Below are 15,870 nucleotides of genomic sequence, written 5' to 3'. Positions count from 1 at the left end.
AATGCACGTGCATTGTTGTGCAACTGGTAACCCAAAAATTAAAATATGGTTGTAAATGCATTTACCGGGACTCCTATTATCCATGCCCGCTATGGGAGTACCCTACTACGGCCCTCTATCTATGGGGGCAGTCCTGAGTGCTTTATGGACTGTTTAAAATATTCTGATGGATACGCATGTTGTGCAACTGGTGATTGAAAATAGGCACCTGGTAACCCAAAAATGAAAATATGGTTGTGAATGCATTTACCGGTCATTCTGATATTAATGCCCGCTATGGGAACACAGGATGGCCGAGCAGTGATAGTTGTACATTTCCATCACTCGTTGTGTTGATTTCATCATGTCCATTAGGTGATGTTTTTACACTATAGAATCATATTGCAAGTGCGCGCGCATTTGCAATATGTTTCAATGTGCATTTACCATATGAAATTTGAAATGCTCAAAAATGCAAAATTGACTGGTCTGATGGACACAGGATGGCCGAGCAGTGATAGTTGTACATTTCCATCACTCGTTGTGTTGATTTCATCATGTCCATTAGGTGATGTTTTTACACTATAGAATCATATTGCAAGTGCGCGCGCATTTGCAATATGTTTCAATGTGCATTTACCATATGAAATTTGAAATGCTCAAAAATGCAAAATTGACTGGTCTGATGGACACAGGATGGCCGAGCAGTGATAGTTGTACATTTCCATCACTCGTTGTGTTGATTTCATCATGTCCATTAGGTGATGTTTTTTCACTATAGAATCATATTGCAAATGCACGTGCATTGTTGTGCAACTGGTAACCCAAAAATAAAAATATGGTTGTAAATGCATTTACCGGTCATTCTGATATTAATGCTCGCTATGGGAACACAGGATGGCCGGGCAGTGATAGTTGTACATTTCCATCACTCGTTGTGTTGATTTCATCATGTCCATTAGGTGATGTTTTTACACTATAGAATCATATTGCAAGTGCGCGCGCATTTGCAATATGTTTCAATGTGCATTTACCATATGAAATTTGACATGCTCAAAAATGCAAAATTGACTGGTCTGATGGACACAGGATGGCCGAGCAGTGATAGTTGTACATTTCCATCACTCGTTGTGTTGATTTCATCATGTCCATTAGGTGATGTTTTTTCACTATAGAATCATATTGCAAGTGCGCGCATTTGCAATATGTTTCAATGTGCATTTACCATATGAAATTTGACATGCTCAAAAATGCAAAATTGACTGGTCTGATGAACACAGGATGGCTGAGCAGTGATAGTTGTACATTTCCATCACCTGTTGTGTTGATTTCATCATGTCCATTTGTTTATGTTTTCTCACTTTTGCAAAGTCACTGTGCATTTGCAATATGGTTCAATGGGCAGGTACCATCACGAATTTGTCATGCTATAAAAATCCTGCAGGAATGTGAAATTGACTGGTCTGATGAACACAGGATGGCCGAGCAGTGATAGTTGTACATTTCCATCACTAGTTGTGTTGATTTCATCATGTCCATTAGGTGATGTTTTTTCACTATAGAATCATATTGCAAATGCACGTGCATTGTTGTGCAACTGGTAACCCAAAAATAAAAATATGGTTGTAAATGCATTTACCGGTCATTCTGATATTAATGCTCGCTATGGGAACACAGGATGGCCGGGCAGTGATAGTTGTACATTTCCATCACTCGTTGTGTTGATTTCATCATGTCCATTAGGTGATGTTTTTCACTATAGAATCATATTGCAAATGCACGTGCATTGTTGTGCAACTGGTAACCAAAAATAAAAATATGGTTGTAAATGCATTTACCGGTCATTCTGATATTAATGCTCGCTATGGGAACACAGGATGGCCGGGCAGTGATAGTTGTACATTTCCATCACTCGTTGTGTTGATTTCATCATGTCCATTAGGTGATGTTTTTACACTATAGAATCATATTGCAAGTGCGCGCGCATTTGCAATATGTTTCAATGTGCATTTACCATATGAAATTTGAAATGCTCAAAAATGCAAAATTGACTGGTCTGATGGACACAGGATGGCCGAGCAGTGATAGTTGTACATTTCCATCACTCGTTGTGTTGATTTCATCATGTCCATTAGGTGATGTTTTTACACTATAGAATCATATTGCAAGTGCGCGCGCATTTGCAATATGTTTCAATGTGCATTTACCATATGAAATTTGAAATGCTCAAAAATGCAAAATTGACTGGTCTGATGGACACAGGATGGCCGAGCAGTGATAGTTGTACATTTCCATCACTCGTTGTGTTGATTTCATCATGTCCATTAGGTGATGTTTTTTCACTATAGAATCATATTGCAAATGCACGTGCATTGTTGTGCAACTGGTAACCCAAAAATAAAAATATGGTTGTAAATGCATTTACCGGTCATTCTGATATTAATGCTCGCTATGGGAACACAGGATGGCCGGGCAGTGATAGTTGTACATTTCCATCACTCGTTGTGTTGATTTCATCATGTCCATTAGGTGATGTTTTTACACTATAGAATCATATTGCAAGTGCGCGCGCATTTGCAATATGTTTCAATGTGCATTTACCATATGAAATTTGACATGCTCAAAAATGCAAAATTGACTGGTCTGATGGACACAGGATGGCCGAGCAGTGATAGTTGTACATTTCCATCACTCGTTGTGTTGATTTCATCATGTCCATTAGGTGATGTTTTTACACTATAGAATCATATTGCAAGTGCGCGCGCATTTGCAATATGTTTCAATGTGCATTTACCATATGAAATTTGACATGCTCAAAAATGCAAAATTGACTGGTCTGATGGACACAGGATGGCCGAGCAGTGATAGTTGTACATTTCCATCACTCGTTGTGTTGATTTCATCATGTCCATTAGGTGATGTTTTTACACTATAGAATCATATTGCAAGTGCGCGCATTTGCAATATGTTTCAATGTGCATTTACCATATGAAATTTGACATGCTCAAAAATGCAAAATTGACTGGTCTGATGAACACAGGATGGCTGAGCAGTGATAGTTGTACATTTCCATCACTCGTTGTGTTGATTTCATCATGTCCATTTGTTTATGTTTTCTCACTTTTGCAAAGTCACTGTGCATTTGCAATATGGTTCAATGGGCAGGTACCATCACGAATTTGTCATGCTATAAAAATCCTGCAGGAATGTGAAATTGACTGGCCCGATGAACTCGGGATAGCTGGGCAGTGATTCTGGTTCATCTCCATGGCTCGTTAGGGTTGATTTCAGAATGTCACTTTTGGTGATGGTCCCTCTCCGTTTAAACATATTGCTAATGTACAAAAGTCAACTAGCAAGTCAGTGTCCATCAGTCAATTAGATGTCATTTTGACACCAAACTGATACCAATTGACACCAAACCCACTTTTTCCAACTCATTTAGAAGCCAACTATCATATATGTCAGAGCAGGCCCATAATTCACAGCGCCTTTAGTTTAAAACATAATAAAAACGTAAAACACATAGTTACGTTCTAGCTGCGGGTCCAGGTCAGACATTATGTGAAGGCCTATGTGAGGCGACCCCGAATCCCGAGTTTCGGCTCGATAGGTCCTTCGGTGCCCGAGTAAAACCCTAATTGGTGCTGAAAATCCACTTTTTTCCATGCCTTGCTATGGGGTCCTTGAATGAGCTATCGGACCGAAACGTTGGGGTCCGTCTCTATGGGCCGAGCCGGTTCCAATGCACCTAGTCTTGTGTCTCTGAGACTTTTCTAAATGTCGCCATTTTCGTAATGGTCAAAATGAATTGAAATCATTGCAAATGTACGAGGCTATTTCTCGGTCCGAGAACCTTCTAGAGCCACCTAACTCACCACGCACTATCGACCCGAGGTCTAGAACAGGTTTCTAAAGTTTCGGAACTCTAGGTCTGACGGTTCTTTTTAGCTCGAACAAAGCTAACTATTGGAGGCACTGTCTGTCTCTACAACCCCCAATACGTCCCTCCTTCCAAGTTGTGTGTCTGTGTGATTTAGTTTTCCTTTGAAATTTTATGGGAAAAATGACTGATTTACAGTTCATGGGGGTTGCCTAATCACACATATGAAGTTTTGGACAGATCTGACTTTTTTAACCCCTCGAAACAGCCCCTGAGACACCAATTAAGGCACTTCCGGTTGTCACAGGAAGCTATAAGTCAACACATATCCTCACTGGGCTATGCTTTTACAGAATCCTGTGTTTTAAGTCCTTACGTTAAGAATTGACTGATTTACACAGGGTTGAATGCACTATGTCTATCAAACTGCAGGCAGGTAATGGAAAAACACTTTTAGGGTGATTTTAACCACTTCCGGTTGGTCCAGGAAGCTTAGAATCAACACAGGTAGACCTCATACTGGCCTGATGGACTGTCATCAAAGACAGGTTCATACGGCATTCATAACCCATATAGACTTCAGGTTGAATTTAGGGGTTCAGGCAATGTATTCCTATGGGGAGAGAAGTCAATGCAAACTCTTTGAAGTAAACACCTTCTTTTAACTATTAAGGGTTAATGCCACACGGTCAAGGTTAGGCTTGCACGGATCGGAAGGACCTTAGGAACGTACCTGAGGTCGAATTGTGCTTCTCACCCTAACGGTTCTCTCACTGTCACCCAAAAGCAAATGACGTTGTGGGGCAGGCTTCATTTTGGGCCTACTTTTCTAATGGTCGCTGCGCTCAGACCGAGCGAGCTACGGTCAAGCGGGATATCTCGTTGAACTCGGCACGGCCTAGAGATTATGTTTATGCCATTGCCTGCTCTCTGTGTCTTTGAGAACCGCACTTTTTCACTCCATCCTTGCTGTGTGTGCGTGTGAGAGCTTTTCTTTGACATCTGTTGGGAGAAATGACTGATTTACAGTTCATGAGGGTTACCTAGTCACACATATGAAGTTTTGAAAAGATCTGACCTTTTTAACCCTTGGAAACTGCCACTGTGACATCATTAAAGGCACTTCCGGTTGGCACAGGAAGCTATAAGTAAACCCATGTCTTGATTGACATAGAAACTTACAGAATCCTGAGTTTTAAGTCCTTACGTTAAGAATTGACTGATTTACACAGGGTTGAATGCACTATGTCTATCAAACTGCAGGCAGGTAATGGAAAAACACTTTTAGGGTGATTTTAACCACTTCCGGTTGGTCCAGGAAGCCTAGAATCAACACAGGTAGACCTCATACTGGCCTGATGGACTGTTACCAAAGACAGGTTCATACGGCATTCATAACCCATATAGACTTCAGGTTGAATTTAGGGGTAAAGGCAATGTATTCCTATGGGGAGAGAAATCAATGCAAACTATTTGAAGTAAACACCTTCTTTTAACTATTAAGGGTTAATGCCACACGGTCAACGTTAGGCTTGCACGGATCGGAAGGACCTTAGGAACGTACCTGAGGTCGAATTGTGCTTCTCACCCTAACGGTTCTCTCACTGTCACCCAAAAGCAAATGACGTTGTGGGGCAGGCTTCATTTTGGGCCTACTTTTCTAATGGTCGCTGCGCTCAGACCGAGCGAGCTACGGTCAAGCGGGATATCTCGTTGAACTCGGCACGGCCTAGACATTATGTTTATGCCATTGCCTGCTCTCTGTGTCTTTAAGAACCACACTTTTTCACTCCATCCTTGCTGTGTGTGCGTGTGAGAGCTTTTCTTTGACATCTGCTGGGAGAAATGACTGATTTACAGTTTAGGAGGGTTACCTGGTCACACATATGAAGTTTTGGAGAGATGTGACTTTTCTAACCCTTCAAAACAGACAGTGTGACCCAATTAAAGGCACTTCCGGTTGGCACAGGAAGCTATAAGTAAACACATGTCTTGATTGACATAAACACTTACAGAATCCTGAGTTTTAAGTCTTTAAGTTAAGAATTGACTGATCTATGATCTACACAGTGTTGAATGCAGTCATTTTCACCTTTGAAGGTTATGTACATCAAAACTCCTTTTGGGTCAATCTAACCACTTCCGGTTGCTCCAGGAAGCTTAGAATCGACACAGGTAGACCTCATAGTGGTCTGATGGACTGTCATAGAAGACAGGTTCATAAGGCATTCATAACCCACATAGGCTTCAGGTTGAATTTAGAGGTGCAGGCAATGTATTCCTATGGGGAGAGAAGTCAATGCAAACTCTTTGATGTAAACACCTTCTTTTAACTGTTAAGGGTTAATGCCACAGGGTCAAGGTTAGGCTTGCACGGATCGGGAGGACCTTAGGAACGTACCCGAGGTCGAATTGTGCTTCTCACCCTAACGGTTCTCTCACTGTCACCCAAAAGCAAATGACATTGAGGGCCAGCCTTCCTTTGCGCCTTTTTTTTTTTCAAGGTCGCTGCACTCAGAGCGAGCTACGGTCAAGCGGGGCGTCTCGTTGAACTCTGCACAGCCTGGAGACTATGGTGATGCCATTTTTTGTGTTGATTTCAGAATGCCATTTTGGTGATGGTCCCTCTCCGTTTAAACATATTGCTAATGTACAAAAGTCAACTAGCAAGTCAGTGTCCACCAGTCAATTAGATGTCATTCTGACACCAAACTGATACCAATTGACACCAAACCCACTTTTTCCAACTCATTTAGAAGCCAACTATCACATATGTCAGAGCAGGCCCATAATTCACAGCGCCATTAGTTTAAAACATAATAAAAACGTAAAACACATAGTTACGTTCTAGCTGCGGGTCCAGGTCAGACATTATGTGAAGGCCTATGTGAGGCGACCCCGAATCCCGAGTTTCGGCTCGATAGGTCCTTCGGTGCCCGAGTAAAACCCTAATTGGTGCTGAAAATCCACTTTTTTCCATGCCTTGCTATGGGGTCCTTGAATGAGCTATCGGACCGAAACGTTGGGGTCCGTCTCTATGGGCCGAGCCGGTTCCAATGCACCTAGTCTTGTGTCTCTGAGACTTTTCTAAATGTCGCCATTTTCGTAATGGTCAAAATGAATTGAAATCATTGCAAATGTACGAGGCTATTTCTCGGTCCGAGAACCTTCTAGAGCCACCTAACTCACCACGCACTATCGACCCGAGGTCTAGAACAGGTTTCTAAAGTTTCGGAACTCTAGGTCTGACGGTTCTTTTTAGCTCGAACAAAGCTAACTATTGGAGGCACTGTCTGTCTCTACAACCCCCAATACGTCCCTCCTTCCAAGTTGTGTGTCTGTGTGATTTAGTTTTCCTTTGAAATTTTATGGGAAAAATGACTGATTTACAGTTCATGGGGGTTGCCTAATCACACATATGAAGTTTTGGACAGATCTGACTTTTTAACCCCTCGAAACAGCCCCTGAGACACCAATTAAGGCACTTCCGGTTGTCACAGGAAGCTATAAGTCAACACATATCCTCACTGGGCTATGCTTTTACAGAATCCTGAGTTTTAAGTCCTTACGTTAAGAATTGACTGATTTACACAGGGTTGAATGCACTATGTCTATCAAACTGCAGGCAGGTAATGGAAAAACACTTTTAGGGTGATTTTAACCACTTCCGGTTGGTCCAGGAAGCTTAGAATCAACACAGGTAGACCTCATACTGGCCTGATGGACTGTTACCAAAGACAGGTTCATACGGCATTCATAACCCATATAGACTTCAGGTTGAATTTAGGGGTAAAGGCAATGTATTCCTATGGGGAGAGAAATCAATGCAAACTTTTTGAAGTAAACACCATCTTTTAACTATTAAGGGTTAATGCCACACTGTCAACGTTAGGCTTGCACGGATCGGAAGGACCTTAGGAACATACCTGAGGTCGAATTGTGCTTCTCACCCTAACGGTTCTCTCACTGTCACCCAAAAGCAAATGACGTTGTGGGGCAGGCTTCATTTTGGGCCTACTTTTCTAATGGTCGCTGCGCTCAGACCGAGCGAGCTACGGTCAAGCGGGATATCTCGTTGAACTCGGCACGGCCTAGACATTATGTTTATGCCATTGCCTGCTCTCTGTGTCTTTAAGAACCACACTTTTTCACTCCATCCTTGCTGTGTGTGCGTGTGAGAGCTTTTCTTTGACATCTGCTGGGAGAAATGACTGATTTACAGTTCATGAGGGTTACCTAGTCACACATATGAAGTTTTGAAAAGATCTGACCTTTTTAACCCATGGAAACTGCCACTGTGACACCATTAAAGGCACTTCCGGTTGGCACAGGAAGCTATAAATAAACTCATATCATGATTGGGGTATGCCTTTACAGAATCCCGAGTTTTAAGTCTTTACGTTAAGAACTGAGTTATTTACGGAGGGTTTAGTGAGTGTGTGTTATTTCAGAAAATCATAGAAAATCACAGAAATCTCGCAGAGCTCCGCAGCACACTTTAAAAAGATTCGTAAGAACAACCTGCAACTGGATCTGTAACCGTTGAAAAAAAAAACACCTATCCGTGAACATCACCAAGGTGTCGTTGTACGATTTCTCTTAAATGACGATAGATAAATGGCTGGTTCTTTTTTATTGACACCGGAGGCTCCTTGACTTTGACGTGAAGTGGAAAAAATAATTTCTCTATTTTCATTTTGGACCTTTAATCCCAGATAAATGGCCATAACTCAAAAACCGTTGAGGCCTAGACGCCATCTTGTTCGGGGCCAACTGCCCATTATGCCGCCCCTACGCTCACCGAGTTTCGGCTTCTAAATATTTTCAGTTTTCGAGATAAGGCCCCGTCGTGAATCGTGATGTTTTGTAGCAATAGCCATATGATTGCTTATGCCCTCTTGTGGGAATTTCCGGGACATGGGAAAAATGACATAAATCTTATTATTTTTGTAAAACGGAAACCGAATGTCCGACAACGTTCATTTGATGACTTCCTGGTAGGTCCGGCCCTGCCGCTCGGCCCGACGCCGTCCGCGAATTTTACAAACGATTTCGGACGTCTAGTAAGGGACCGTACATTTGCAATATGGACTTTCTCACTAACCATACAGGTACTGCCGAATTCTTCCCTTAAGGTATGCAAGGGAGAGAGAAGGAAGGGGGAGGGAATGTGTGCGTATGTGCAGTGAAGTATCATCAGTGGATCAGACACTTCACTCTATCAGTTAGATAAAGGGACGGAGTGTGAGCTGATAGGTGGAGATTGAAGAGAGACCAATGGCAGGAGCTGATACTGAGACTGCTTTTATAACTGTATATGGTTTGTGTGTTTTGGTCCGGCTATTGTCAGACACAGCGACGGAAATGGTTGTCTATCAAGTTTAAAGACTGTTCTCTATTTTTGTTGGAAGAGTTGGTGTGAAATGTAATGCTGCACGTCTTCTCGTAGTCAAGGGTCAGATGGTGTAAGACCTCAATGTTTCTCCTAGTGATGCAGCTTGAACAAGACATGAGTGCTAAGGGTGCACATAAGGGTAAGAGTCCAATGTAGACATTTTGTGTGTGTGAGTATATTGAACATTTCTTTTTCTTTCTGTTTTCCAAGGGAAAGAAGCACTCTGCATTATCCCAGTGAAGAATATCCGGGCTGTGGAGAAACTGTACGAAAGTGCCTTTAACCGCAAAAATGTAAGCAGGACTGTCTTTGTCTGATGTGGTCTGTTTAGAGCCAGGAGTTTACCCTGGCCACCTACCTGACCAGTAAACGGTCAAGCACAGTTAACCTCTGGGCCCTTGCATTAGCCTATAGTATTTCCTGGTCAGGTCAAAATATCAGGAAAAACTCCTTTGGTTCTGTGTAAGTTGTGAGGGAAGTTCTTTGAGTTTCCACATTGAATTTGAACAGAAACACGAGGACTATGAGTGTCTGTTACTCAAAAGAAAATCGTAATTGTCCGCAAAGGGCTTTGTGTGTGTTATTGACAACCCCTCTCTCCTCTCCCTTTTTAGATGTTCCAGGTGCTCCACAGTGAGAAGCCGCTGTACGTGCAGGCGGGGAACTGCGTGGAGGCCAGTGAGTGGGTGGAGGTGCTGAGCCAAGTGAGCCGCTGTAACCCGGACCGCCTGGGCACCTTCCACCCCTCGGCCTACGTGGCGGGGGCCTGGCTCTGCTGCAGGAGCCTGAGCGACAGCCAGCCGGGCTGCAAACCCTGCACACCGTGAGTACTCACCCCTGAATCTCAAACCAACCTCTACTAGTCCCTAGATCAGTGTTACCCAATAACATTGTATAAAAATCACCAGTATCACCACACAGAGGGACATACAGTGAGCTCCAAACGTACTGAGACAGTGACACATTTTTGTTTTGGCTCTGTACTCCAGCGCTTTGGATTTGAAATGATACAATTGCTATATGAGGTTAGACTGTCGGCTTTCATTTGAGTGTATTTTCATCCATAGTTGGTGAACAGTTTAGAAATTACAGCACTTTGTGTATATATTCTCCCCATTTTTAGGGAAACAAAAAGTATTGGGCCAAATTCCCTTATGTGTATTAAAGTAGTAAAAATGTAAGTCTTTGGTCCCATAGTCATAGCACACAATGACTACATCAAGCTTGTCACTGTAAACATTTGTTGGATGCATTTGCTGTTTTATTGTAAATAAGAACATCATGCATTAATGTGGATGCTACCATGATTATGGATAATCCTGTATGAATTGAGAATAATGATGAGTGAGAAAGTTAGAGGCATAAATATCATACCCCCCTGTTATTGTAACCTCCTCTGTTATTGTAATGGTGAGAGTTTAGCATGTTTTGGGACTATGATATAAAATGCAAACCTCCCAAGTTATTGTAATGGTGAGAGGTTAGCATGTTTTGGGGGTATGATATTTGTGTAACTTTCTCACTCCTCAATATGCACAATTCATTCAGGGGTATCCGTAGTAATGGTAGCATCCACATTAATGTAGATGTGTTTAGAAACATATGACATTCTTATTTACAATGAAAGTGACTCTAAAATGACAGCAATTATTTATTTATATTGGGCACAAAATAATCTGAAACACAACCAAAACAAGCAGCAAATGCATCCAACAAGTTTGTAGAGCCACAAGCTTGATGTGGCCATTGTGTGCTAGGAATATGGGACTAAATACCAACTTACGTTTGGTCCCCTGAAATGGGTGCTATCCTTCCCTCTCAGATCAACACAAGTTCCTAGAAGATAGAGGCTGCTTCCTCAAAGAAATTGACCGTATCACAATCACTGCCTACTTGTATCAGACACCTGAGTCTTATTCAATAGGGAGCACGTAGCGAAATTGGACAATTCCAGCACGCGTTATTGGATAATTCCAGGTTTTCTTTTTTTCTTCCATTTGGTGCCTAATGAACATGTCCCTGTCTTCTCTCCCAGTACCTTGCTGGCTAACCTGCAGCTGGACATCGACTGTGACCGTGAGACAGAGAGAATCTTCTCCCTCCTCACCTCCAGCTACTCCAAGCTGCAGAAGATGGAAGGCAAGTGGGGTTCTACCAGTCAATCGCCCAACTCTCACATAAATGAATATAAAAAATATTCTTATCACAATAGATTATTTCTATAGTGGCTTATTGCATGAGGCATTTTCTCTTGAACCGTACGTACCCTGCTGGCTCAGATATTTTATTTTCACATTGTCCTTTCCAGCTCAGTTCCTGCAACTATTGTGTATGACTAACTAGGCTAGTACAGCTCGGCTTGGCTCAGTTTGGCCCTTTAGTGGGAATCTGGCAACAGTAGCTTGGTGTGATAGCCTGTGATGAAGACCTCATGTATCTGTCTCCTGTGATTAGATGCGTGTGCCAGCATCGCTGTGTACCAGGGACCTCCGAGGGAGCAGGACGACTACTCCCTGTTCACCATCCAGGACCCCAAGGAGACATTTCACACAGTGCAGCAGATCACACACATCCTGGAGGAGCTGCAGAGAGAGCACGACACTCGCAGCGGCACCGCACAGTACGGCAGCCAGTAAGTACACGCACGCACTCTCAAATGCATACATACATATGTGTATACACGGACACTTTTTCACATGTACTCACATGCACACATGGATACACACATGCGTAGAGAGCCACGTAAATATTTATCCTCTTTGCTTTTCTGTGTCTTTCTAGAGAGAATCCGATAGTTGGGAAGACATCCTAACCAGTCTAGGTGGGTCTGTCTGGCCTGAGTTCAACACTGGAGCCCCAGGGTGGCACGGTCGGGATTGGTACTGAGAACGCTGCCTGCCTCCGCGAATACCAAGAACGCATTACCCCCAAGGTCGTGCTCTGCATCCCCTTCCCCGTCCACCACCGTGTGACTGGACGGACCGTCCAATAGAGGAAGTTAGAATTGTCACCTGACCCTGACCAGAAGCTCTCATTGGTTCAGAAGAGGAGACCCTTAGTTGTTTTTTAAAATTCTCTTTCCCCGCCTGTCTCCATCCCTCTCTCGTTCTCACACACCACTGCCCTAATCAGAGGAGAATGTGCTTGCTCTCGTCTTCTACTTGATTTGCACAACAAAACTCAATCATTTCATTGAAATCTCCCCTTTTTCTACAGTTCGGTGAAGACCAGACAACATCATTAGTTGGTGTGTGTGAATAGGCTGCTAAAATAATCCCTTTTATACACTTAATGTATTCGATCATCAACCATCAAGATGAAGCTCTCAATCTCTTGGGGCTTCACTGTTTGACGTCTGTTTACAACTAAACAGCAAGCTGATTTTGTTTCTCATTTTCTATAAAAGGGAATTTCTCTCTCCTTCCTCCTCCTCCACCCACCTCTATATTTTGTGCTTTGAACAAATGCAGGTGTTTCAGAGTACAGTTAAGTGGATGAAACCGATCTGCCTTATTTTTCTTAATGGATGTATGTGTAAAAGTCTCTCTCACACCCATCCTCGGGTTAGGGAATAATGCCCAAGCACTTTACATATTTGGAATATTCCAGATGGCATCATTTTAGATACGTGGTATCAGTAAACCCCCCCCCCACATTGATCAGTTAAATGATCTCGTTTACGTTCTCGTTTCCATTCCTGTACGATGACGTTTATAGCCTGTAGATTTTAATAGCTATTTTTCTTACACCAAAGATGAAAATTTCGTAGGATTGACTTGGGAAAAAAAGGGTATAAATGTATTTTGAATACAGACTTTTTGAAAATGGAGAGAAATGCAGGATATATTTAGTTCATGTACATTTTGGTAAATGCATTGTTCCTCCTTTTAACGATGTAGACGATTTGATTGAGTAACGTTCTAATGTTCTCTGGAAATGCAGAGGGGCCGTGGTCGGTAGTCTGTGACAACCGCTTCACCATGTAGTGATGTCACTGCATATCAATCACCATAAATCACAACAAGATAGACAATCCCCTTCACTTGCCAATCTAGCCCCTTAGATAGTCAACACTGCACCACTGGCCCACATTAACTAGTAGTCAAAGCTCAGGGATGATAGACGAGTTTCCCACTAGTACACTGAACAAAAACATAAATGCAAGATGCAACAATTTCAAAGATTTTCCTGAGTTACAGTTCATATAAGGAAATCAGTCAATTGAAATGAATTCATTAGGCCCTAATCTATGGATTTCACATGACTGGGAGTACAGATATGTATCTGTTGATCACAGATACCTTTTTTTTTTTTTAAAGGGTAGTTGCGTGGATCAGAAAACCAGTCAGTATCTGGTGGGACCACCATTTGCCTCATGCAGTGCGACAATTCTCCTTCACATAGAGTTTATCAGGCTGTTGATTGTGGCCTGTGAATGTTGCCCCACTTCTCTTCAATGGCTGTGCAAAGTTTCTGGATATTGGCGGGAACTGGAACACGCTGTTGTACATGTTGTCACCCATTGAGCACGTTTGCGATGCTCTGGAACATGTCTGGTGAGTATGTAGACTATGGAAGAACTGGGACATTTTCAGCTTCCAGGAAGTATATACAGATCCTTGCGACATGGGGCCGTGCATCATGATGCATAAAGTGATGGCAGCGGATGAATGGCACGACAATGGGCCTCAGGATCTCGTCACAGTACCTCTGCATTAAAATTCCCATCGATAAAATGCAATTGTGTTCGTTGTCCGTAGCTTATGCCTGCCCATACCAAAACCCCACCCCCACCTGTGGCACACATTTATATCAGTAAACCACTCACCCACACGACACCATACACATGGTCTACCATCTTCCCGGTACAGTTGAAAACCAGGATTCAATCCATGAAAAGCTCACTTCTCCAGTGTGCCAGTGGCCTTGGAAGATGAGCATTTGATGTCAAACTGCAGTCAAGACCCTGGTGAGAATGAAGAGCACGCAGATGAGCTTCCATGAGATGATTTCTGACAGTTTGTGCAGAAAGTCTTAGTTGTGCAAACCCCCTCTTTCATCAACTGTCTGGGTGTCTTGTCTCAGACCATCCCGCAGGTGAAGAAGCCGGGTGTGGAGATCCTGAGCTTGCGACATTACACGTGGTCTGCAGTTGTGAGGCCGATTGGATGTACTGCCAAATTCTCGACAACAACATTTTGGTAGAGAAATTAACATTAAATTATCTGGCAACAGCTCTAGGGGTCATTCCTGCAGTCAGCATGTAGATTGCACGCTCTGTGGCATTGTGTTGTGTGATAAAACTGCACGTTTTAGAGTGGTTTTTATTGTCCCCAGCACAAAGTGCACCTGTGTAATCATCATGCTGTTTAATATTCTTTCCTGAAATGCCACACCTGTCTTGGCAAAGGAGAAACACTCACTAACAGGGATGTAAAGAAAAGTATAAACAACATTTTAGAGACAAGCTTTTTGTGCATATGGGAAATATATGGGATCTTTTATTTCAGCTCATGAAACATGGGACCAATACTTTACATGTTGCGTTTATATTTTTGTTCAGTGTAATTACGAGTTGGAGGGGCGTTCAAGTGGACCCCCCAGTCGTATGTGGTAAATGTCAAATCAAAGTTTTTATTTGTCGCACAGACAGATTCGCAGCTGTTAAAGCAGGTCCAGTGAAATGCTTATAAAGGATGCAGGTCAGATAAATCTAATTTCTGGTGAGTGTCCACCGATTTAATGTCCCAAAGTTGTTTTTGGTTGTAGGAAATAATACTACCTAATTCTACCACCTTCCCACTTGGTTATGAACACAGCATTAGTCCACATAGTCGCACCGTTCTTTATCATTTTATCAGTCAACCCGTAGGAACGACAGTGTGTAAACAGTTGCCTAGAAACTTGATCTTGGATCAACAACAAGAAGGGAACGTGTATCACCGTTAGTACAGGGTTAACCATGTTTCAGATAGTTTTGTTTGGCTTGTGGAACTATTTGCTGTCAGAAATGTTGTCTTTGGTCCGTCATATATTCCCGACATGCATGTCCTGTATATTTAACTGTATATTTTTTTTATGAGTACATTTTGTATGTATGTTGTTTTTTTAACACTGCAAAAGAATCTGTGTTGGTGTGTTGCGGCACCTTGTTCTTTGTCTTCAGTGGTACTAGGAAGCTGGCTGCTTTTCATGTCAGAGTCTAATGTTTGGTAGCTTGCTGCGGAGTCTACATCTATAGCTTATGCAACGTTACAGAATTTAACGTTGTCTGGAACACCAGGGTCGTGTTCATCACAGCACACAGCGGAAAACTTTTTGCAATGGATAAAGAAAACGAGCATCTGCCTGTTTGTCTGTTTTCTTGCGTTTGGTGCCTAAATGAACAGAACCTAGGTTAGGTCCCACCTGACTGTTTGTCAGCGGTGTTGCTGAAGGCTCTTGGCCTCATGGTTCTTGTCCTTTGTCGGCCGATTCTATGTGTAGGTAAAGATGTCATCATGAGTGAGCTTGTTGGTTCATTGGTTATCTTTCACCAATCTCAAACGGTTTTCAATCATAAGAGAATTTTCAATCACCACGTCATCTCCTCAATTTACCTTTGACAGTCAGA

At 42.5% G+C, this 15,870-nt stretch overlaps 1 protein-coding gene across 2 annotated transcripts in view; it reads left to right on the top strand.

Moving 5' to 3' along the window:
• Positions 1–15,832, top strand: part of LOC118397315 (ras GTPase-activating protein 2-like) — a 59,188-nt gene extending 43,356 nt beyond the window's left edge. For both annotated transcript variants that reach the window (XM_035791958.2, XM_035791959.2), the window contains 5 exons: positions 9,468–9,550; positions 9,872–10,080; positions 11,293–11,396; positions 11,712–11,889; positions 12,039–15,832. In XM_035791958.2, the coding sequence (XP_035647851.1) occupies positions 9,468–9,550; positions 9,872–10,080; positions 11,293–11,396; positions 11,712–11,889; positions 12,039–12,069 (605 nt within the window). In that variant the 3' untranslated portion in view covers positions 12,070–15,832. The remainder of the gene's footprint in view (positions 1–9,467; positions 9,551–9,871; positions 10,081–11,292; positions 11,397–11,711; positions 11,890–12,038) is intronic.
• Positions 15,833–15,870: the final 38 nt, after the last annotated feature.

Source organism: Oncorhynchus keta, chromosome 18 (genome assembly GCF_023373465.1).
Source record: "Oncorhynchus keta strain PuntledgeMale-10-30-2019 chromosome 18, Oket_V2, whole genome shotgun sequence".
NCBI classification, from domain to species: Eukaryota; Metazoa; Chordata; class Actinopteri; order Salmoniformes; family Salmonidae; genus Oncorhynchus; species Oncorhynchus keta.
The sequence above is the reverse complement of the archived record's forward strand: the minus strand, read 5'-3'. Positions and strand labels throughout refer to the sequence as shown.